The 24451-nt window shown below is 46.0% G+C and overlaps 1 protein-coding gene across 1 annotated transcript in view; it reads right to left on the bottom strand.

Moving 5' to 3' along the window:
• Positions 1-8124, bottom strand: part of ZFP64 (ZFP64 zinc finger protein) — a 52483-nt gene extending 44359 nt beyond the window's left edge. The window contains exons 1-2 of the mRNA XM_056547891.1: positions 7926-8124; positions 565-798 (exon numbers count right to left, since the gene is read on the bottom strand). Of these exons, the coding sequence (XP_056403866.1) occupies positions 565-798; positions 7926-7968 (277 nt within the window). The 5' untranslated portion in view covers positions 7969-8124. The remainder of the gene's footprint in view (positions 1-564; positions 799-7925) is intronic.
• Between the last annotated feature and the right edge of the window lie 16327 nt (positions 8125-24451).

The following is a 24451-nucleotide window of genomic DNA, read 5'->3' as shown; positions in this document are numbered from 1 at the left end:
AGAGCCTCAGTGCACACTGTCCTGCTTTTTCGTAGTGCACAGAGCCCTGCTTGTCCACTCTCACTTCCTGTATTTGGACTCCTCATAGATACACACAGGCAGTAGCTGCAGGGACAAAAATATACAATTTTTTTTAACCAATGTATATTACAAATATACATATAATGATATTATCTACATTATATAAAAGGTTTTTGTTGACGACAGGTACACTTTAACCAGTGTGCTTCCAGTTGTTGCGAAACTATAACTCCCAGATTTACCGGACAGCCAAAGGCTGTCCGGGAATGCTGAGAGTTGTGGTTCTGCAACAACAGGAGGCACACTGGTTGGGAAACACTGTAATACAGTGATGGCATATTGCTGACTCCTGGGACCCTCAGCAAGCTAGAGAATTAGGGCTATGGAGAGAACTGCAGCACAACCCTTCACTCTCAGGATCGGACCCCCACTTATTATAAAGCAATAGAGGCAGTATACAGTAGAGATTAACTATATCTGATTTTCCTCCCTCCCATCATCTGACTTCTCTGCGAGCTCTCCTATGGATACATAAAGGCTTACCAGTGATGGTCTGTGTCTCGGAGGTGATCGTCCGCGCTGCGGTCTGAGATGGATTCACAGTTTCAGCCGATACAAACTGGACGGTGTTCGCTCCTCCCGTGGAGGCACCAGTAAGATGGCAGCCGCTCTGCTTATGAGCCACAAAAGCATCCAGGTTATTGAACTGCGTCTTGCAGAGGCCACAGATGTGTATGTCGGCTGTGAGTTCCACCAGCACTGTGGCTGCTCCTGAAACTAGACAGGACAGAAAGGCAATGAACAAATCTGCTAAGGCTGGGTTCACACCCGTGTAGCGGAACAGATCTGTCCATGTAGATCAGTGTTTTCCCAACCAGGGTGCCTCCAGCTGTCGCAAAACTAAAGCTCCCAGCATACCTGGACAGCCTTTGGCATCCTGGTTAGGGCTCATTCACACAGCCGTCTGCCCTCATTCATATTTCCTCTCTTATTGCCTCCTAAATGGACCATTCTAATAACGGATGAAAACTGATTTAGTGGCATCCGTTTGAATCAGTTTTTCTTCCATTAGTATCAGCCGCCTGCAGACTACTGCAGCCGGGACTACTACTCCCATCATGGAGCAAACTCCTTTCCATGATGGAAGTAGTAGTTTCCCAGCTGCAGGAGTCTGCCAACGGCTGGGAAGGCTACATTAGTGTTTGTACTACATAGATACATAGAATGTGTTGGCAGATAAGAACCATTTGGCCCGTCTAGTCTGCCCAATAATCTGAATACTATCAATAGTCCCTGGCCCTATCTTATATGAAGGATAGCCTTATGCTTATCCCATGCATGTTTAAACTCCTTCACTGTATTTGCAGAGACCACTTCTGCAGGAAGGCTATTCCATGCATCCACTACTCTCTCAGTAAAGTAATACTTCCTGATATTACTGCAGAAACCTTTGCCCCTCTCATTTAAAACTATGTCCTCTTGTGGTAGTTTTTCTTCTTTTAAATATGCTCTCCTCCTTTACCGTGTTGATTCCCTTTATGTATTTAAAAGTCTCTATCATATCCCCTCTGTCTCTTCTTTCTTCCTAGCTATACATGTTAAGGTCCTTTAACCTTTCCTGGTAAGTTTTATCCTGCAGTCCATGTACTAGTTTAGTAGCTCTTCTCTGAACTCTCTCTAGAGTATCTATATCCTTTTGGAGATACGGTCTCCAGTACTGCGCACAATACTCCAAGTGAGGTCTCACCAGTGATCTGTACAGCGGCATAAGCACTTCTCTCTTTCTACTGCTTATACCTCTCCCTATACATCCAAGCATTCTGCTAGTGTTTCCTGCTGCTCTATTACATTGTCTTCCTACCTTTAAGTCTTCTGAAATAATTACTCCTAAATCCCTTTCCTCAGATACTGAGGTCAGGGCTGTGTCAAATAATCTATATTCTGCCTGAGGGTTTTTACGCCCCAGGTGCATTATCTTGCACTTATTCACATTAAATTTCAGTTGCCAGAGTTCTGACCATTCTTCTAGTTTCTTCTACCCCAGGGATGTGGAAATCCTATAGCCCGACGCCCGGGACAAGTAGTTTTGGGCGTCGGGCAGGTGAATTGTTTATAGATTTAGCCCTGTATCGGGCTAGCTGGGACAGACAGATTTCTCCCTTATTTTTCTTTAATGCCGGTGTGAGGTGCAGGAGCCGATGGAAGTCTACACCTCACACCGACACTCAGAGTGTATGGAGGGGGCGGCGGCCTCCAGCTGACTGCAGAGTCTCCTTATCTCCCCTCCCGCAGGACGCAGCTCAGAAGACACAGCAGGGTGAGAGAAAGGACGTAGACAGCTCCGTGCACAGCTCCATCCCCCGCACACAGCTCTATCCCTCCCCCTCCCCCTGATCTGTCTCCATAGGACCTAATCCACCACGGGGCGGTTGCTTGTTTGCACGGGGAAAACACAGAGCGGGGGGGGAGGGGGAGGGGGAGGACGGAAATCTCACCACACACCGCCGGGACTACAGCTCTGATGTCCACTCATGGCCGGATCAGGTGAGGAGACCGAGAATACAGGCGGCGGCAGGAAGGGTGGTTGTATATGTATGGTGTGAGTGTATGTGTGATGTGTGTATGTAATGTATGATGGGGGGGCAGCGGTAGGTGTATGTATGATGTGTGCATATGTATGGTGTATATCAGTGTTTCCCAACCAGGGTGCCTCCAGCTGTTGCAAAACTACAACTCCCAGCATGCCCTGGGCATGCTGGGAGTTGTAGTTTTGCAACAGCTGGAGGCACCCTGGTTGGGAAACACTGGTGGATATGTATGGTGTGACTGTATGTGTGTATGATGTCTATGTGTGATGTGTATGTAATGTATGATGTGTGTATAATGTCTAAGTGTGATGTGTGTATGTGATGTATGATGTGGGGTGGGCAGCGGCAGGTGTATGTATGATGTGTGCATATGTATGGTGTATATGTATGGTGTGAGTGTATGATGTGGGGGGGCAGTGGCGGGGGGATGTGTGTATGATATGGGGGCAGTGGCTGGTGCATGTATGATATGTGTATGCATGAATGTTTTGTATAGGAGCGGACTGTCACGTCGGGCATTAGGGCAGTTGTGCCATCTAATTTTATTTATTTTTAGTGGCACCCGCACTAAATTGCACCCCCAGAATCCCACCCCCTTCATACTCACCCGACGACCAAGAGCCCCACGGATGCACACAAACACGCCCAAACCAAAACTACAACTCCCAGCATGTTGGACCATAACCTAAACTGTAGAACTATAAAGTGCAACATGCTGGGAGTTGTAGTTTTGGTTCGGGTCAGCTGCAGAGCCATAGGCTACATCAGGGCATGCTGGGTGTTGTAGTTACTAACTGCAATTCCCATTATTCCTTGACACATCCTATGGCTCTGCAGCTGACACAAACCAAAACTACAACTCCCAGCATGTCCCACAATAACCTTAACTGTACTATACAGTGCAACATGCTGCAACACCCACACAACCATAGGCTGTATCAGGGCATGCTGGGAGATGTAGTTATCTAGTAACTAAATGCAACTTCCAGCATTTTCGGACACAAAATGCAGCACATAAACTGGATAAGCACTTCATATGAGACATTTTTTATAAGGTGATCAAAAAGTTACATCTAGACTTTTCTGGGCTTCCCTCGGGGGTAAGAGGAGCTACAGCTCTCCCGCCGCTAATATCCTGGCATACTGCAATTGCCTATTAAACCATTAGATCATCGCTGTCAGCAGTGTCTAAAGGGATTTTATATCCATCCCTGGTGGTCTAGTGGGGACAAGTAGTTTTTTTTTTAAATTTCCACACCCCTGTACCCCCAATGCGATCAGCAGTTATAAAGCAGGGGAGCCGGCGGCATGCTGTGCTCCCCTGCGATGTATATACTGTGTAAACTTTCATTTTGAAATCCCCCGCCGGGAGCCCTTAATGGCCGGCACAGAGGAGCCATTCAGGGCTCCCGGCGGGCTTTTTAAACTACTACTGTGACCCCCAAATTTATGCCCCCATGCATATTTATAATAATTTATTGCCCCAGTGTGCTTATCCTTATCCCCCACCCCCACCCCCCCTGCCTACTCCTCATCTTTTTGGAGCAGGGCAACAGCGGGACATGTCGGGAACCGGCGGCAGCAAATGAATGAATGAAGCCGACAAGTCCTGCATCAGAGCGCACCACCGGGACATGCCTATTCTCTGCTGCTCATCTCCGTACCAGACAGGGATGAGCAGCAGACAATAGACATGTCCCAGCGGTGTGCTCTGATTGCGCTAGGAGCAGGGCAGCAGCGGGGACATGTGGGGCGGCGGCGGCGGAAAATGAATGATGCCTACATGCGGGACATGTCAGCTTCATTCATTCACCGCTGCCGGTTCCCAACCTGTCCCGCTGCTGCCCTGCTCCAAGAAGATGAGGAGCAGGGAGAAGGGGGGGGGGGGGATAAGGACACTGTGGGGAATAAGGATATGCACACTGGGGCCAATGAATTATTATAAATATGCATGGCGGGGAATAAATTTAGGGGTCACAGTAGTAGTTTAAATACCCCGCAGGGAGCCCTGAATGGCTCCACGGTGCCGGCCATTTAGGGCTCCTAGTGGGGGATTTCAAAATGAAAGTCTACACAGTATATGCATAACAGGGGAGTGCAGCATGCTGCCTGCTCCCCTACTTTATAACTGCTAATCGCATCGGGTCTTAGAAGTGAAACCCGGTGCGATCAATCCTTCAGCGCTTTCAGGCGCCGGCAGACTCCCGCAGCTGGGGAACTACTCCTACCAACATGGAAACAAGTCTGTTCCATGATGAAAGTAGTAGTAGTCCCTCAGCGCTGGAGGAGTCTGCTGATGTCACCTCTTCTGAGCATGCTCAGAAGTAATAACAGTTCAAAAATGGATATTATAAACCGGGGGCAAACGGATGACATTAAAGGTTCATCCGTTTGCCATAGACTTCAATGTTAAATTTAGAATATCCTTTTCCATTCCGTTATTTTTGACGGCAGAAAAAATACTGCATGCACCGTTTCTCCCATCAAAAAAAAAAAAAAAAAAAAACGGAACAGGAAGCAAACATGTGTAAATGAGTGATAAAGCATACTAAAAAAAATCCCACTGACATCGATGGGATTATATTACCGCCGTTTACAACCCGTTTAAAAATGATCAAACGAATTGCAGAACGGGCATTTATTAAAGGACATCTGCAGCGGTACAAACACTTATCCCCTATCCTCAACATAGGGGATAAGTGTTTGATTGTGGGGGGGTCCGAACGCTGGGGCCCCCGGCGATCTCCTGTACGGGGCCGCGGCTCTCCTGTGAAGGGGGCGTGCCGGCCGCAACGTCATGCTGCGGCCGGCACGCCCCCTTCAAAGGAGAGCCGCGGCCCCGTACAGGAGATCACAGGGGGTCCCAGCGTTCGGACCCCCCGCGATCAAACACTTATACGGGGCCGCGGCTCTCCTATGGCACGCCTCCTCCATACATCTCTATGGGAGAGGCGGGGAGGCAGCATTCGTGCCTCCCCGCATCCCCCATAGAACTGTATGGGGATGGGGAGGAGACGGGACGTCACCGTCGACCTCTAGGTCGACGATACATCACCATGGGCGCTAATGCCAGTGCCCCGTTAGGGAGATCGAGGGGGGTCCCAGCGGTCGGACCCCCCGCGATCAAACACTTATCCCCTATCCTGTGGTTAGGGGATAAGTGTAATTCCGCTGCAGTTGTCCTTTAACGGGGGCAGACGGCTGTGTGAACGAGCCCTTAGGAAACCAATGATGTAGATCAGTGTTTCCCAACCAGGGTGCCTCCAGGTGTTGCAAAACTACAACTCCCAGCATGCCTGGACAGCCAAAGACTGTCCAGGCATGCTGGGAGTTGTAGTTTTGCAACATCTGGAGGCACCCTGGTTGGGAAACACGGATGTGGCTGAACAGATCCTAAACCAAAAACTATGTGAACCCAGCCAAACCAGATAGGCAGGACTGGACAACATTACATGTTGAAGGCTTGAGGACAATCCCCTATTAGACAGGGTGCTGGAGGAGTACATTATGTAACTGCACTGACCAATGTCCGTCACCTTTTCTCCTCCCCTTACTAAGGCTGCTGGACTGACTGCCCAGGGGAGAACTGGAAGCCAGAGACCAAGGTCAACAACGCCCGAGGGCCTGCATACTCATCGATGTAGCAGTGTCAGATGAGTGGGAACTGTAATATGTGGTGGGCTTCAAGTTGGTAGTAGGAGGAGAGGGGTCAGACATTGAAAATGTAGTGAAAGAGTGGAGACCAACAGAAAGATTGTACATTTGCCTTTACTGTCCTTTCTGTAGGGACTATAGTTTCTACAGCAGAGGCACAGTCCCTGTTTACATCATGTCTATTGAAAGGGGTACTCCGGAGGAAAAAAAACTTTCAAATCAACTGGTGCCAGAAAGTTAATCAGATTTGTAAATTACTTAAGTTTTTTTCTTTTTCAATTTTTATTTTCTGTCTGACCACAGTTCTCTCTGCTGACACCTCTGTCCATGTCAGGAACTGTCCGGAGCAGGATAGGTTTCCTATGGGGATTTGCTCCTGCTCTGGACAGTTCCTGACACGGACAGAGGTGTCAGCAGAGAGCACTGTGGTCAGACAGAAAAGAAAATTGAAAAAGAAAAAAAAAACTTACGTGGAGCATCCAGCAGCTGTTAAGTACTGGAAGGATTAAGATTTTTATATAGAAGTAATTTACAAATCTGATTAACTTTCTGGCACCAGTTGATTTGAAAGTTATTTTTCCTCCGGAGTACCCCTTTAAATAGACATGATGTAAACAGGGACTGTGCCTCTTCCTACTCAAAGGCTTGGGGGTCACACTTGTTTTTTTGCTGTACGTTTCTTGATCCATTCTAAGCATACCAACCGGCGTGTACCTTAAAAATTGCGCACTTGAATGTTTTTATTTTGCACACTGACTTTTGCGCTATTTTTATATAGTCTGTGCTGGCTTCATCAATTTTCCAACTGTGCATTCTTCCTATTATTGTTGCGCAATTGTACTCCGGTGACCAGAGAGTGTAGGAATGTGCGTGAGCGTTTTACCCTTTCTTGCACTATCCTAGCCTTCCTGTCCTCTGCAGACATTTTTAAAGTGACATCTGCAATAATACATTTTGCGTGGCAGCTGGTTAAACCACAGACTTGCGCAACAGGTTTTACACTGCACAAAAATTTATCATTTTACTTGCACCATTTTGTTGTAAAATTGGCCTTTTTCGTTGTCCTTTTTTCCATTATACTTTTTGCTGTAAACTGCACTTTTTCTATGTAGTTTTTAGGGTTTGTGCAACTTTTCACCATATTTGCGCCATTTGTCCCTTTTTTTGTTGCAAATTGCGCCTTTTCTGTGTGTATAACTAAGACAGTTTTCAGTCATTTACACATATTTCTGTATTTTCTTTATATTTTTTTACGAGCATGTGAATGCCACATTTACCAACTGCAACTTTTATAAAATTTGCTACATTTTTGCGCAAATTTTACTTCAGTTCAGTGGCAGTGCAGGTCATTGCTAATACATTGACAAAAATGTTATCAATTTCTAACATTTTTTGTTGGTGGTAAAAAAAAAATCCACACCTGAAATATTGCACAAAACAAATGAAGTGCGGATAAATGAGCCTCTATGTTAGCACACACTGCCTACAGGTAAGAGCCTGGTGCCGCCATGTTTGCTGCACTGCACCCTGGGAGCTGCCTAGTTATTGTATCACTCCATAGCCGTTCAGGGGCTCAGCCTTATAAGAACAGGCACGTTCCCGGGTTACCCGCTTAATGCCCAGAGCGGCGCCCCGGAACCTGCACGCTCACCCAGTACTCACACTGCATGGTGGGATATCCCTCGGCGGCTGCGCTGGGGTTCATGACCGGCCCGGGGACCCCCTCCTGCCCACTCAGAGATATTACAGGGGTGCCTTGGGGGGCTGTGAGACCACTGATAGCCGTTATTAATGGTAGATGCTAGATCCTAGTAGGATAAAGGACCTTTCATGACGCCATTGTCATGTGATCGGACACGTGGGTGGGAGGAGTCTGGGTTGTTCAGTTACAGGTGTTTGAGTTGGTGGAGATCCTGAGTCCGGGCTCCGTATGGAAACTGCGGCAGATGAGCGCACCTAGAACTACAACAAAACGTCTACAGTGTTTCCACAATGCGTGTGCGTGTGTGTGTATATATATATATATATATATAAAAAGCTGTGTGTAGCAGGGTTGTGTGTGTGTGTGTCTGAAGCTGTGTGTAGCAGAGTTGTATGTATGAAGCTATGTGTAGCAGTGTGGTGTGTGTGTATGAAGCTGTGTGTAGCAGAGTGGTGTGTGTGTATGAAGCTGTGTGTAGCAGAGTGGTGTGTGTGTGTATGAAGCTGTGTGTAGCAGAGTGGTGTGTGTGTATGAAGCTGTGTGTAGCAGAGTGGTGTGTGTGTGTATGAAGCTGTGTGTAGCAGAGTGGTGTGTGTGTGTATGAAGCTGTGTGTAGCAGAGTGGTGTGTGTGTGTGTGTATGAAGCTGTGTGTAGCAGAGTGGTGTGTGTGTGTGTGTGTGTATGAAGCTGTGTGTAGCAGAGTGGTGTGTGTGTATGAAGCTGTGTGTGTATGAAGCTGTGTGTGGCAGAGTGGTGTGTGTGTGTGTGTATGAAGCTGTGTGTAGCAGAGTGGTGTGTGTGTGTATGAAGCTGTGTGTGGCAGAGTGGTGTGTGTGTGTATGAAGCTGTGTGTAGCAGAGTGGTGTGTGTATGAAGCTGTGTGTAGCAGAGTGGTGTGTGTGTATGAAGCTGTGTGTAGCAGAGTGGTGTGTGTGTATGAAGCTGTGTGTAGCAGAGTGGTGTGTGTGTATGAAGCTGTGTGTAGCAGAGTGGTGTGTGTGTGTGTATGAAACTAGCAGAGTGGTGTGTATGTATGAAGCTGTGTGTAGCAGAGTTGTGTATGTATGAAGGTGTGTGTAGCAGAGTTGTGTGTTTGTGTGTGTGCATGAAACTTTGTGTAGCAGAGTTGTGTTGTGCGTGACGCTAGTGCTGGGCGGTATACCGGTTCATACCGAATACCGAAATTTTTGTGCTGCACGAAATGAATTTTTCCCATACCGCAATACCGGTTTGGCCCCTCCCCCTTGGAATGAATGAATTGTCAGCCCAGCGCTGCGCTGTCTCCACATCGGGGAACTAATCATATGTGACCCGCGAGCGCTGTTCTGCTTCCCCTCCCAATTAATTATCAGCGCTGCGCTGTCGCCATCGGGGAACTAATCACATGTCACCCGCATGCGCTGCCCTCCTCGTCCTCCTGTTTGCTGCGGGCCGCCGGCACTGGAACTCTGTACTGTACGCTGTATCCTTATGCCCGGACTGCAAAAGATAAAAAAAATAAGCTTTAACTCACCTTCATACGTCGGCCTCACGCTCTTCCTGGGGACGGGAACTTCGGAGAACCGTCAGCCTATCACCGGCCGCAGCGATGTTCCGCCGCGGCCGGTGATAGGTTGAGCTCACTGTCATGTAAGAAGCCGGCCGCCTTCTTACATGACCTATGAATAGGGGGTAAGTTTTTGATCGCAGGGGGTCTGAGCGATGGGGCCCCTCGCAATCTCCTGTATGGAGCCTCGGCTCACATAGAGTGGTGCATTATGACCTCTGCCGGAAAATCTTTATGGGTGAGCCCAAGATAACCGCTCTCCCATTGAGATATATGGAGGGGGTGCGGCGGTCGCTGCTTCGGGAGAGGGTTGTGACGTGCTGCTCCACGGGAGAGCTGGGGCTCCATACAGGAGATTGCAGGGGGCCCCAACGCTCTGACCCCCCCCCACAATCTTAAACTTATGTCCTATCCTGCGGATTTTACATTTTATTTTATTCCTGTATTATTCCATCTCCTTTAAGCAGAGCTGTATATGACACACATGATGCTGTATGTGTAGCAGAGCTGTGTGTGTGCGCATTAAGTTGCAGATATAGCCTCTCCCCTAATGAAAAATACAATTACTTACATAAACATTTGTTCACACCAGAATTGCTCATTGATTATCAGAAAAAAAAATGAATAAACAGTGATCAAATAGTCCCATGAAAACAAAAATGGTACCAATAAAAACTACGGATCAAACAGCCCAATATTCAGAAAAATAAAAAAGTTAAAGGGGGTCAGAATATGGTAATATTAACCCCTTGGGGATGGAGTCCATTATAACCCTAAGGAGGGGAGCATTTTTTGCAAATCTGACCACTGTCACTTTAAGCATTAATAACTCTGGGATGCTTTTACTTATAAATTTGATTCCGAGATTGTTTTTTCGTGACATATTCTACTTTATGGTAGTGGTAAATTTTTGTCGATACTTCATCATTACATCATTTCTTGGTGAAAAATTCCACAATTTGATGAAAAATTTGAAAATGTTGCATTTTTCTAACTGAAGCTCTCTGCTTGTAAGGAAAATAGACATTCCAAATAAATTATATATTGATTCACAAATACAATATGTCTACTTTATATTTGCATCATAAAGTCGACATGTTTTTACTTTTGGAAGACATCAGAGGGCTTCAAAGTTCAGCAGCAATTTTTCACAAAATTTTCAAAATCGAAATTTTTCAGGGACCAGTTCAGGTTTGAAGTGGATTTGAAGGGCCTTCCTATTAGAAATACCTCACAAATTACACCATTATAAAAACTGCACCCCTAAAAGTATCCAAAATGATATTCAGTAAGTTTGTTAACCCTTTAGGTGTTTCACAGGAATAGCAGCAAAGTGAAGGAGAAAATTCAAAATCTTCATTTTTTACACTCGCATGTTCTTGTAGACCCAGTTTTTGAATTTTTACAAGTGGTAATAGGAGAAAAAGCCTCCAAAAATTTGTAACCCAATTTCTCTCGAGTAAGGAAATACCTCATATGTGTATGTCAAGTGTTCGGCGGGTGCAGTAGACGGCTCAGAAGGGAAGGAGCAACAATGGGATTTTGGAGAGTGAATTTTGCTGAAATGGTTTTTGGGGGGCATGTCACATTTAAGAAGCCCCTATGGTGCCAGAACAGCAGAAAACCCCACATGGCATACCATTTTGCAAACTACACCCCTCAAGGCACGTAACAAGGGGTCCAGTGAGCCTTAACACCACGCAGGTGTTTGACGACTTTTCGTTAAAATCGGATGTGTAAATGAAAAAAAAATTTTTTTCACTAAAGTGCAGTTTTTTCCCCAAATTTACCATTTTTACAAAGCATTATGGGAGAGGATGCCCCCCAAAATTTGTAACCCCATCTCTTCTGAGTATGGAAATACCCCATGTTAGGACGTAAAATGCTCTTCGGGCGAAATACAATGCTCAGAAGAGGAGAAGCGCCATTGAGCTTTTGGAAAGAGAATTCGTTTGGAAGGGTAATCAGGGGCCATGTGCATTTACAAAGCGTTTAACAGATCTTTGGAACAGTGGACTGTGCAAATGAAAAATAAAATTTTTCATTTTCACGGACCACTGTTCCAAAAATCTATCAGACACATGTGGGGCGTAAATGCTCACTGTACCCCTTATTACATTACACGAAGGGTGTAGTTTCCAAAATGGGGTCACATGTGGGGGGGGGGGGTCCATTGTTCTGGCTCTATGGGGGCTTTGTAAACTCATGTGGCCTTCAATTCCGGACACATTTTCTCTTCAAAATCCCAATGGCGCTCCTTCTCTTCTGAGCATTGTAGTGTGCCTGCCAAGCACTTTACATCCACATATGGGGTATGTTCTTACTCAGAGGAAATGGGGTTACAAATTTTGGGGGGCTTTTTTCCTATTTTCCCTTGTGAAAGTGAAAAATTTAGGGTAACACCAGCATTTTAGTGAAAAATTTTTTCCCATCCAACTTTAATGAAAATTCGTCAAACACCTGTGGGGTGTAAATGCTCACTATACCCCTTGTTACGTTCCGTGGGGGGTGTAGTTTCCAAAATGGGGTCACATGTGGGTATTTATGTTTTTGCGTTTATGTCAGAACCACTGTAAAATCAGCCACCCCTGTGCAAATCACGAATTTAGGCCTCAAATGTACATGGTGCGCTCTCACTCCTGAGACTTGTGCATCCGCAGAGCGGTTTACGCCCACATATGGGGTAATTCCGTACTCAGGAGAAATTGCATTACTAATTTTGTGGGGCTTTTTTTCCTTTTACTGCTTGTGAAAATAAAAAGTATGGGGCAACACCAGCATGTTAGTGTAAAATTTTTTTTTTACACTAACAGGCTGGTGTAACCCCCAACTTTTCCTTTTCATAAGGGGTAAAAGGAGAAAAAGCCCCCCAAAATTTGCAGTGCAATTTCTCCCGATTACGGAAATACCCCATATGTGGCCCTAAACTGTTTCCTTGAAATACGACAGGGCTCCAAAGTGAGAGAGCACCATGCGCATTTGAGGACTAAATTAGGAATTGCATAGGGGTGGACATAGGGGTATTCTATGCCATTGATTCCCAAACAGGGTGCCTCCAGCTGTTGCTTAACTCCTAGAATGCCTGGACAGTCTGTGGCTGTCCAGAAATGCTGGGAGTTGTTGTTTTGCAACAGCTGGAGGCTCCGTTTTGGAAACCCTGCCGTACAATACGTTTTTCATTTTTATTGGGGGGGAGGGACAGTGTAAGGGGGTGGTGTATATGTTGTGTTTTACTCTTTATTATGTGTTAGTGTAGTGTAGTGTTTTTAGGGTACATTCACACTGGCGTGTCACGGTGAGTTTCCCGCTAGGAGTTTGCGCTGCGGTGAAAAATTTGCCGCAGACCAAACTTGAAGCAGGAAACTTACTGTAAACCTGCCCGTGTGAATGTACCCTGTACGTTCACATGGGGGGACAAACCTCCAGCTGTTTCAAAACCACAACTCCCAGCATGCACTGACAGTGCATGCTGGGAGTTGTACTTTTGCAACAGCTAGAGGCACACTGGTTGGAAAACCTTCAGTTAGGTTCTGTTACCTAACAGTATTTTCCAACCAGTGTGCCTCCAGCTGTTGCAAAACTACAACTCCCAGCATGTACTGACATACCGTGCATGCTGGGAGTTGTACTTTTGCAACAGCTGGAGGCACACTGGTTGGAAAACCTTCAGTTAGATTCTGTTACCTAACAGTATTTTCCAACCAGTGTGCCTCCAGCTGTTGCAAAACTACAACTCCCAGCATGTACTAATCACCGAAGGGCATGCTGGGAGATGTAGTTATGCAACAGCTGGAGGTTACGCAACTACAACTCCCAGCATGGTGAGACAGCTGTTTGCTGTTTCAGCATGCTGGGATTTGCAGTTTTGCAACATCTGGAGGGCTACAGTTTATAGACCACTGCCCAGTGATTTCCAAACAATGACCCTTCAGATGTTGCAAAACTACAAATTCCAGCATGTCCAGACAGCAAAGAGCTGTTTGAGCATGCTAGGAGTTGTAGTTTTGCAAGATCTGGAGGGATACAGTTTAGAGACCACTATATAGTGGTCTCAAACTGCAGCCCTTCAGCTGTTGCGAAACTACATATTCCAGCATGCCCAAACAGCAAACAGCTGTCTGGGCATGCTGGGAGTTGTAGTTTTGCAACATCTGGAGGGCTACAGTCTCAGACTGTAGCCCTCCAGATGTTGCTAGGCAACTTACCGGCTTCCGTAGGATCCAGGGAGCCGTCCTCTTCTGCCGCACGCCGCCCGCGCCGATCTCCGTCGCCCGCAGCCTCCGGAGGGGTAACGGTCCCCGTTGTTTTCCCCGTCCTGCCCCGCCTATTGTGGATGGGCAGGACGGGGAAAACGAAAGTAAACCCCTCCGCCCCCGATCTGCTATTGGTGGTCGCGTCTAGACCACCAATAGCAGGGATAGGAGGGGTGGCACCCCTGCCACCTCACTCCTATCGCTGTAGGGGGATCGTAGTTGTCTTAGACAACCGCGATCCCCCTTCTATTCCGGGTCACCATAGACCCGTAATGACCCGGAATCTGCGCAAATCGCAAGTGTGAATTCACTTGCGATTTTGCCGATCGCCGACATGGGAGGGGGTCTAATGACCCCCCTGGGCATATGCAAGAGTGGGAGTGAGCACTAATAAATGAGCGTGGAGGTGCAGATCCAATCCAAGTAACTAGCAAATCCAACAACTGAGAAGATTCAGAAGATCGCACTCACCACTTTAGCTCAAATCCTTTATTGGGGTGTGTAAAGCAGATACAGATGCGGGGGCGCCTCCATGGGACGGTCTCTGTTTCGTGCACGATGTACACTTCGTCAAGCCAACGCTCACTGAATGAGCAAGGAGGCGGATGTTATCAACACATCACCAGAGGTGTTGCAATCAGCATGGTCTCACCTTCAGGGAGGAAAAAGGTTAGTAAAACATAAAAATAGCATAAAGCAAACAAAACTTTATAAGAATGAACTGTAATCGTTCCTATCATGTAATCCAAGTGGCCCCAGTGCTTCTAGTTTGGTTATCCACTTTTCTTCGCACTGTAAAAGATTCCTTTGTCTATCACCTCCGTTCCGGGGAGGGTTAACCACTTGAAGTCCAGCAAACTTTATGGTACTGCAATCATTATTGTGTTTTTCTTGTATGTGTCTTATTAGTCATGGTGCTCCTGATTTTACTGAATAGAAATGTTCACGGACTCGGGTGAATAGTTTTCTGAAAGTCTTCCCTATATAATAGTATCCGCACGGACATATTAATGCATACACAACATGTTGAACGGCATGTGATCATTTGATTAACCGTGTGTGAATGTCCTCCTAGTTTTACGGTGCGGCTCTTGATATTATTGGAACAATAACTGCAATGTCTGCAGGGAAAATTTCCTTTCGGAGCGGATCGCTCTAACCAGGTATTATTCGATACGTTTTTTTGCTTAGTGGAGCTTTTTCTATGGGTCAGCAGTGGTTTTCTAATAGCGATTTCATGCAACTTAGAGTCTGCTTCAATCATGTGCCAATTCTTTCGGATGGCAGATGCTATGACAGAATTCATATTTGAGTCGGAAAATGAAAAAGTAAATCTTCTATTATTCCCGTCATTTTTGTTGTGACGTTTGGATCTAAACAAGGTATGTCGGGGTATGACATTTGCTCTATTAGCTGCTTGTTCGATAATATGTTCAGGATAGTTTCTTTCTCTTAGTCGGGTTTTCAATTCTTCTGCTTATATGAGGTATGTCTCCTGGCAACTATTTATTCTTTTACGTCTAAGAAATTGAGAATATGGAACACTTTCTTTGATATGGTGGGGATGGGAACTATTGAATTCTAATAATGTGTTACGTGCTGTACTTTTTCTAAATCCTTGTGTGTGGATTTCATTATCCACTATCTTTATAGAGACATCAAGAAATTCTAGTGTGTCGTCCCCAAATTCATGTGTGAACAACATGTTCACATTATTAAAATTGAGAAAATGAACAAATTCCTCAGAGCGCTCCTTACTGCCTTCCAGACAACAAGCACATCATCCACATAACAAATGAATAGTTATATGTACCTATTGTATGGGTTGGCCTCTGAAAAGACAACATTTCTCTCAAAAATCGATACAAAGAAATTGGCATAAGTGCAGGAGACCGGGGTGCCCATCGCAGTGCCGGTCTCCTGCCTATACCAATCTCCATCAAACTGAAACTCATTGTGAGAGAGGATGAAGGATAGGGAATCACATATAAATGATGTAAAATTATCCGATCTCCCGGCTTCGACAAGGAGAAAAATTAAATAATGTTATCAACCTTACGAGTGTCGATTTGTCTGAAGATTGAATCGCACTTTTATCAAAGGAACTTAACTTTAGACTTTGTGATCCGTTTGATTATACCCAATTTGAAATCGATCTATACAAATCGATCCGTTAGATGAACCTTACTAAATTTTTCTCCAAAAAATTTGGAAATAAAGTATCAAAAGAGCAAATAGAAGGAGAGACCCCTGTGAATATTGGTCCATTGGGTTTTAGTGTGGTTAGTACATTTTCAGAAAAGGAAATAACCCTGGTTCATATGTTAGCCAATTCATTCCAAGATTTACCAGATACCAGCCTTTCTGATAAAGAGATTGAGATTCCTTTTACAGGTGGGAAGCCTTCTAGGTTCTCCCCTCCCGTGGCACCAGGCAGTTCATTCGATCTGTTTAGGGAAGCGGTTTGTAGGGAGGTAAAGTCCCTAATATACCCCACCACTAGAAGCAATCTCTCTCCAAAAGAAGAAAGAGCACTTACATGGCTGAACACACGTAAAGATCTTAAAATATGCAGGGCTGATAAAGGAGGCAGTGTAGTTGTACTCGACATTGATTACTACAACTCAGCTAGACAGCTGCACAATAAAGATGTGTATACCCATCTATATGTAATCCTACACATAACACTGTCACAAAACGTAGATCCCTCCTTAGATCTTATACTGAAAAAGGCAAATTTTCCATAAAAACAGCTGAACGTCTAATCATAGAACACCCAAAATATCCTAAATGGTATTTTCTCCCAAAAATTCATAAGTCGCAAAGCCGACCCCCCCCCCCCCGGCCGCCCCATAGGGGCGGGGATCGGCTCTGCGACTGAACCTCTCTCCCAGTACCTTGAATGGCTCCTAAAACCCATGCTGACATCCATGCTCACATATGTTAGGGATACCTCCTATCTTTTGGCCCGACTCAGTGACTTCACTTGGAGTGATGATTATCATCTCGCGTCAATTTGATGTCGAGAGCTTATATACCCGCATCCCTAGGGATGCGGGTCTGCGGGCTATCCATGAGCTCCTTGTCGAAGCCGGGAGATCAGATAATTTTACATCATTCATATGTGATTCCCTATCCTTCATCCTCTCTCACAATGAGTTTCAGTTTGATGGAGATATAGGCAGGAGACCGGCACTGCGATGGGCACGCCGGTCTCCTGCACTTATGCCAATCTCTATAGATTTTTGAGAGAAAGTTTGTCTTTTCAGAGGCCAACTGTTACGCCGAGCGCTCCGGGTCCCCGCTCCTCCCCGGAGCGCTCGCAGCATTCTCCTGTTCGCAGCGCCCCGGTCAGACCCGCTGACCGGGAGCGCTGCGATAATGTCCCTAGCCGGGATGCGATTCGCGATGCGACCCGCTTACCAGACTCGTTCCCCATCTGTGCTGTCTCCTGCGCGCGCGGCCCCGCTCCCTAGGGTGCACGCGTGCCGGCTCTCTGCAATTTAAAGGGCCAGTGCGCCACTGATTGGCGCATGGTTTTAATTAGTGTGTTCACCTGTGCACTTCCCTATATTACCTCACTTCCCCTTCACTTCCTTGCCGGATCTTGTTGCCATTGTGCCAGTGAAAGCGTTCCTTGTGTATCCCAAGCCAGTGTTCCAGACCTCTTGCCGTTGCCCCTGACTACGATCCTTGCTGCCTGCCCTGACCTTCTGCTACGTCCGACCTTGCTCTTGCCTTATCCCTTGTACCGCGCCTATCTCAGCAGTCAGAGAGGTTGAGCCGTTGCCGGTGGATACGACCTGGTTGCTACCGCCGCTGCAAGACCATCCCGCTTTGCGGCTGGCACTGGTGAAAACCAGTAGCAACTTAGAACCGGTCCGCCGGCACGGTCCACGCCAATCCCTCTCTGACACAGAGGATCCAACTCCAGCCTGCCGAAGCCTGACACCAACCCATACAAAAGGTACATAAAACTATTCATTTCTTATGTGGATGATGTGCTTGTTGTCTGAGAGGGCAGTAGGGAGCGCTTTGAAGAATTTGTTCATTTTCTCAATTTTAATAATGTGAACATGTTATTCACACATGTATTTGGTGACGACACACTAGCATTTCTTGATGTCTCTATAAAGATAGTGGATAATGAAATCCACACACAAGGATTTAGAAAAAGTACAGCACATAACACATTATTAGAATTCAATAGTTCCCATCCCCACCATATCAAAAAAAGTGTTCCCTATTCTCAATTTCTTAGACGTAAAAGAATAAATAGTTGCCAGGAGACATACCTCATACAAGCAGAAGAATTAAAAACCGGACTAAGAGAAAGAAACTATCCTGAACATATTATCGAACAAGCAGCTAATAGAGCAAATGTCATACCCCGACATACCTTGTTTAGATCCAAACGTCACAACAAAAATGACGGGAATAATAGAAGATTTACTTTTTCATTTTCCAACTCAAATATGAATTCTGTCATAGCATCTGCCATCCGAAAGAATTGGCACATGATTGAAGCAGACCCTGAGTTGCATGAAATCGCTATAAGAAAACCACTGCTGACCCATAGAAAAAGCTCCACTATCGGAGATGCCGTTGCATTGCCATAGAATGAGATTTGCCATAGAATCAGATGCTCCGCCTCCATCACATCCTATTGGCTCACACTTGTCACGTGGCATATTTAGCCGTCACGCATCGACGCGCACAGCAGTCTCAGTTTGGCTATCACAGGGAGAGGATCTCCTCTCCTTGTGACAGCTGAAACGGCACGGAGCTGCACCGAGCTCTCATGGCCTCTGTGGTCCGATTCAGCTGAAGCTGCACGGAGCTCACATGGGCTCTGTGGCCCGATTCAATCGGGCCACAGAAGCTCATAAATTTACTCAGCTCATACGGCTCATACATTTACTCTTTTATTACATTTACTGTTTTATAGATCTACAGCGCTATCGGGATCCCTATGCCCAATAGCGCGGTCATCAGCGTGCCTCCCCGCGAGCGCGATAGATCCACAGCGCTATCGGGATCCCAATGCCCGATAGCGCTGTCAGTGTGCCTCCCATCAGCGCTATCGATCAACAGCGCTATCGGGACCCCTATGCCCAATAACGCTGTCATCAGCTTTGCCTCCCAGCGAGCGCGATAGATCCACAGCGCTATCGGGATCCCTATGCCCGCCAGCGCTAACTACACCCCACGCACGCAGCTCTACTCCCCGTCCCCCGTTAACGCTCAGGGAGCGGGGAACAGAAAGTGGAGCATTGGGTGCAGGTAAAGTAGTACTGCGCATGTGCGCGCAGCTAAAGCAGTAATGCGCATGCGCAGCACTACGCAAATAGCGTATGGAAGTAGGTAGGTAGCGTAGCCGTAGATTAGTGTAGGTTGTAAGTTAGCATAGTTTAGTATTAATAGTGAAAGGAAGTTAGGCACCACAACTCCCAGCATGCCCAGACAGCTAAAGGCTACCCAGGCATGCTGAGAGCTCGGTGCAGCTCCGTGCAGCTTCAGCTATCACAGGGAGAGGAGATCCTCTCCCTGTGATAGCCAAACTGAGACTACTGTGCGCGTCGATGCGTGATGGTTAAATATGTCACGTGACAAGTGTGAGCCAATAGGATGTGATAGAGGCGGAGCATCTCATTCTATGGCAAATCTCATTCTATGGCAATGCACCGTTTCTAAGCAAAAAAAAAACTTGTTGAATAATACCTGGTTAGAGTGATCCGCTCCGAACGGAAATTTTCCCTGCAGACATTGCAGTTATTGTTCCAATAAAAAACTAGGAGGACATTCACACACGGTTAATCAAATGATCACATGCCGTTCAACATATGTTGTGTATGCAATAATATGTCCGTGTGGATACTATTATATAGGGAAGACTTTCAGAAAACTATTCACCCGAGTCCGTGAACATTTCTATTCAGTAAAATCAGGACATGGAGCACCACGACTAATAAGCCACATACAAGAAAAACACAATAATGATTGCAGTACCATAAAGTTTGCTGGACTTCAAGTGGTTAACCCTCCCCGGAACGGAGGTGATAGACAAAGGAATCTTTTACAGTGCGAAGAAAAGTGGATAACCAAACTAGAAGCACTGGGGCCACTTGGATTAAATGATAGGAACGATTATAGTTCATTCTTATAAAGTTTTGTATGCTTTATGCTATTTTTATGTTTTACTAACCTTTTTCCTCCATGAAGGTGAGACCATGCTGATTGCAACACCTGTGGTGATGTGTTGATAACTTCCGCCTCCTTGCTCATTCAGTGAGTGTTGGCTTGACGAAGTGCACCTCGTGCACGAAACAGAGACCGTCCCATGGAGGCGCCCCCGCATCTGTATCTTCTGTACCTGCTTTACACATCCCAATAAAGGATTTGAGCTACAGTGGTGAGTGCGATCTTCTGAATCTTCTCAGTTGTTGTATTTGATAGTTAAAAGCTAGTTAAGCCCAAAATACCCCTTTTAAGCATACATATTTTGTTTATGGTTTACCTTTTTGTTGAAAGTTGTACAATAATAGAAAGCCGATATGGGTATTGATTTAATCAGAATAGAGATGCTGGGTCAGTTTAACTGTCAAAACCAAAACAGTCAATTTTTAAAACATTTCCTCCCACAAATATTCATATATTGGTTTTGCCTTGCATTTTATGGTAAAATAAAAGCTTTGTTTACAAAATACAATAGGTTGCGCAAAAAACAAGCCCTCACATGGATATGTAGACGTAGGAAAGAGGGAAAAAGAAAACGGGGCGCTCCCTTCGTTTACGTATACCGACTTAGTGTGACCCTCCACCACACCTAAGTGATATGCTCACCAGATCGGATGGCAAGCCTTAGTCCCAGGTTTCCTGGGATCAATACTTGCAGTGGACCGGTGGGAGTATGGTTTTAGTAGGTAATGGCTGCCCCACTCTGACCGGGACTGGACCCTTGTGCAAGGGCCAGTTTGAGCAACACATGGAAAATGGAGAAAAACGGTCTTGGAGTCACTGCACAAAACATGGTCACAAATGGAAAGACTCGAGCCAGCACAGGACAATTAATATTTTATTTTACATAACGGACTACGTGTTTCGGCACACAACATGCCTTCCTCAGGTCCAAACATACAGTGCTGTACTATCAGTGTCCTGGTTCTCCCACGAGAGAAGATGAGCGGCGGGCACTGTGCAAGCGTAGATCGCTTTCAGTATTTGCAGTCTTTGGTCACAGAGTTCCAGGACACTGATAGTACAGCACTGTATGTTTGAATCTGAGGAAGGCAGTCTGTGTGCCGAAACGCGTCGTCCGTTGTGTCAAATGAAATATTATTTGTCATGTGCTGGCTCGAGTCTTTCCATCTGTGACCACGTTTTGCGCAGCGCCTCTAAGACCATTTTTCTCCATTTTCCATGTATGGGTATGTAGAGCAATTGAGTACATCCCCAAGTAGGAATTGGGCCTAACGTGTCAATATTTTGTGTTGCCACCATTATTATCCAGCACTGCTTTAAGCCTTTTGCGCATGGAGTTCACCAGATCTTTACAGGTTACCACTGGAATCCTCATCTATTCCTCCATGACGACATCACGAAGCTGGTGGATGTTAGAAACCTTGCGCTCCACCACCTTCTGTTTGAGGATGGTCCACAGATGCTCAATAGGCTTTAGGTCTGGAAACATGCTTGGCCAGTCAATCACCTTGACCCTCAGCTGCTTTAACAAGGCAGTGGTTATCTTCAAGGTGTATTGGGGTCGTAATCATGTGTGATTACTGCCCTGTGGCCCAGTCTTCCAAGGGAGGGGATCATGCTATTCTTCAGTATGTCACAGTACTTGTTGGCATTTATGGTTCCCTCAATGAACTGTAGCCCCCCCAGTGCCAGCAGCACTCATACAGCCTCAGACCATGACACTCCCACCACCATGCTTGACTGTAGACAAAACACACTTGTCTTTGTACTCACCTGGTTGCTGCCTCACCCGCTTTATACCATATACAACGATACGTTTATCTTGGTCTCATCAGACTACAGGACATGGTTCCTATAATCCATGTCCTCAGTCTGCTTGTCTTTAGCAAAATGTTTGCAGGCTTTCTTGTGGAGGCTTCTTCTGGGACGACAGCCATACAGATCAATTTGATGCAATGTGCGTCGTATGGACTGAAAAGACTGACCCCACCCCTTCAACATCTGCAGCAATGCTGGCAGCACTCAAACATCTATTTCCAAAAGAAAATCTCTGGATATGACGCTGAGCATGTACACTCAACTTCTTTGGTCTGACATGGCGAGGCCTGTTGTGAGTAGAACCTGTCCTTTGAAACTGCTGCATTGTATTGCCCACTGTGCTGCAGCTCAATTTCAGGATCTTGGTAATCTTCTAGCCTAGGACATCTTTATGTAGAGCAACATTTCATTTTTTCAGATCTTCAGAGAGTTCTCTGCCATGAGGTGCCATGTTAAACTTCCAGAGACCGGTATTAGAGAGTGTGAGAGCAATAACACCAAATTTAAGACACCTGCTCCCCATTCAAACCTAGACACCGGAACATTAATTAGTCACATGACACCAGGGAGGGAAAATTGCTAATTGGGCTCAATTTGAACATTTACACTTAGGGGTGTACTCACTTTTGTTCCAAAGGTTTAGACATTAATGGTTGTGTTTTAACCACTGCAGTAGTAATAAGTCATCCTAATGCGGAGGGATTATTTTATGTTTTTAAACCACAACCTTGAAAAAATCCTGCATGCATTGCATGCATCCCTGGTGAGCAACAATACTTTGTATGCATCTCCACTCTCATAAGTTCACTAAGAGAGTAGAGTGGGGGGAGTGAGGATGGGTTACTCAATAGCCCCAGGTGCTGCCAACCCACGCTACACCAATGACTAATATTACAATCATATCTGTCCCAAAGGATAGGGGATAAGATGACTGATTGCGGGGGTCCCGCTGCTCGAACCCCACGCGATCTCCATGCAGCACCCGAGGCGTGTTGGCATGGCACTGATCGGCACAATCTGCGATCTACTTGTATAGTCTCCAAAGTGTTCACTGTAATAAGAGAGTAGTGCACAACAGATGGCACCCTAACACTGACCAGTGGGGAGGTCTCTATTCTCTCCTTCTTACCTCCTCCTGTATATTCTTCATCCCATAAAGAAGCTTTGTTTACCTAAGTTATAAAGAGATTTCCTAGTTAAGCTGTGAGACCTGTAGTAATAAATCCATCCTGACTCGATGCTTCCACAGAGGTGGTGAAATGATTAGCTAATATTAATATATGATAATAGGCTGCCACGTGTGGCCCATACTAATCCCAGCATCCCAGAAGATAAATCTCACCTTAATAGGCATCGTTAGTCTGTTGTACTCCATGCCGGGTATCATCTCCGCATTACTCAGAATCCTTCACAGATCAGTGGAGATGGTTTAAAGGGGTACTCCACTGGTTGTGCGTGCACTGCAGGGGTCGGCCACGCCCCCTAGTGACGTCACTCCCATAGACTTGCTTTGAGGTGGCGGGGTGTGACATCACTAGGGGACGTGGCTGACCCCAGCAGCGAGCGCACAGTGTTCGGAACTAAATGTTCTGAACACTGACGAGTGGAGTACCCCTTTAAGTTCCTGCACTTTTTATATTATGTTATTTTGTTCAAAGAAGACCTATATCTTTCTATACATAATAAGGGTGTGGTATGGCGGGGTGTGAGGTGCAGGGCCGATGTTCTTATCCTAGGGGCAGATGGTATTAACCCCTTGTGTTCGTGACGCCAGGGCATGGTTTATACTTAACCGCCCAAAGGTATACCTCTGGATCCTGGGCTAGGCACAGAGGCAATGAAGACACCGATGCCAAGTTACAGACAGTGGTAGCTTTACTGAGGGTAGACAGTTGGAACAGTCGATGCAGTACAGCCAGGGCCCAAGGAGGGGACCAGTGAAACATGCCTTGCAGGCCTGCTGGGACTTGTAGTTGGATGGGAGAATTTAGTGCAGGCCACACTGGGTATACAGATGACTTGACTGACTTGTGACTGACAGGATGGTGACTTTATCTTACTTGCACTTGACTTGTGGCTGCAGGACTTGACTTGAGGCCTCCACTACTCTGGACACACACACTAGACACAACTTTACTGAACCTCAGAAGGAAGCAAGAGAGAAAGAGAGAGAAGCTAGCTCCGCCCAGGGTTTATATTTAGGGGAGACTGGCAGGGAGCCCAGAGGTCACCTTTAGGGTCAGCTCATCACTGGTGCCTCCTGGGTAACAATCACATGGTACATTTTGTTAAAGGCACAATCACATGGTTCATTTTGTTAAAGGCTTAACACATCTTTTAATATACAACATATATATATATATATATATATATATATTTACACACACACACAAATGGGGAAACAACTACAGGGGACCCTGGGGTACTGGGCCACCACAAACTCCCCCTCTTAATTGCAGTCACCCTCGACGCCCAGTCCTAGAGGGCGGGGGACCGAAGTGACCACTTTTAACAAAATGTCCTTTCCAGGTCTGATGACAAACAGAAATGAGTCCATGTGGCATGGTGAATGTCCATACACGCTCTTGTACATATGCGAGGACTTTTGACCTTGTAATGACATTCTGGACACTCTCTAACAAGAATATGCATAACAATTATTAAAGA

Source organism: Hyla sarda, chromosome 12, assembly GCF_029499605.1.
Source record: "Hyla sarda isolate aHylSar1 chromosome 12, aHylSar1.hap1, whole genome shotgun sequence".
NCBI lineage: Eukaryota > Metazoa > Chordata > Amphibia > Anura > Hylidae > Hyla > Hyla sarda.
Note: the sequence above shows the minus strand (reverse complement) of the source record. Positions and strands in the feature narration are given on the sequence as shown.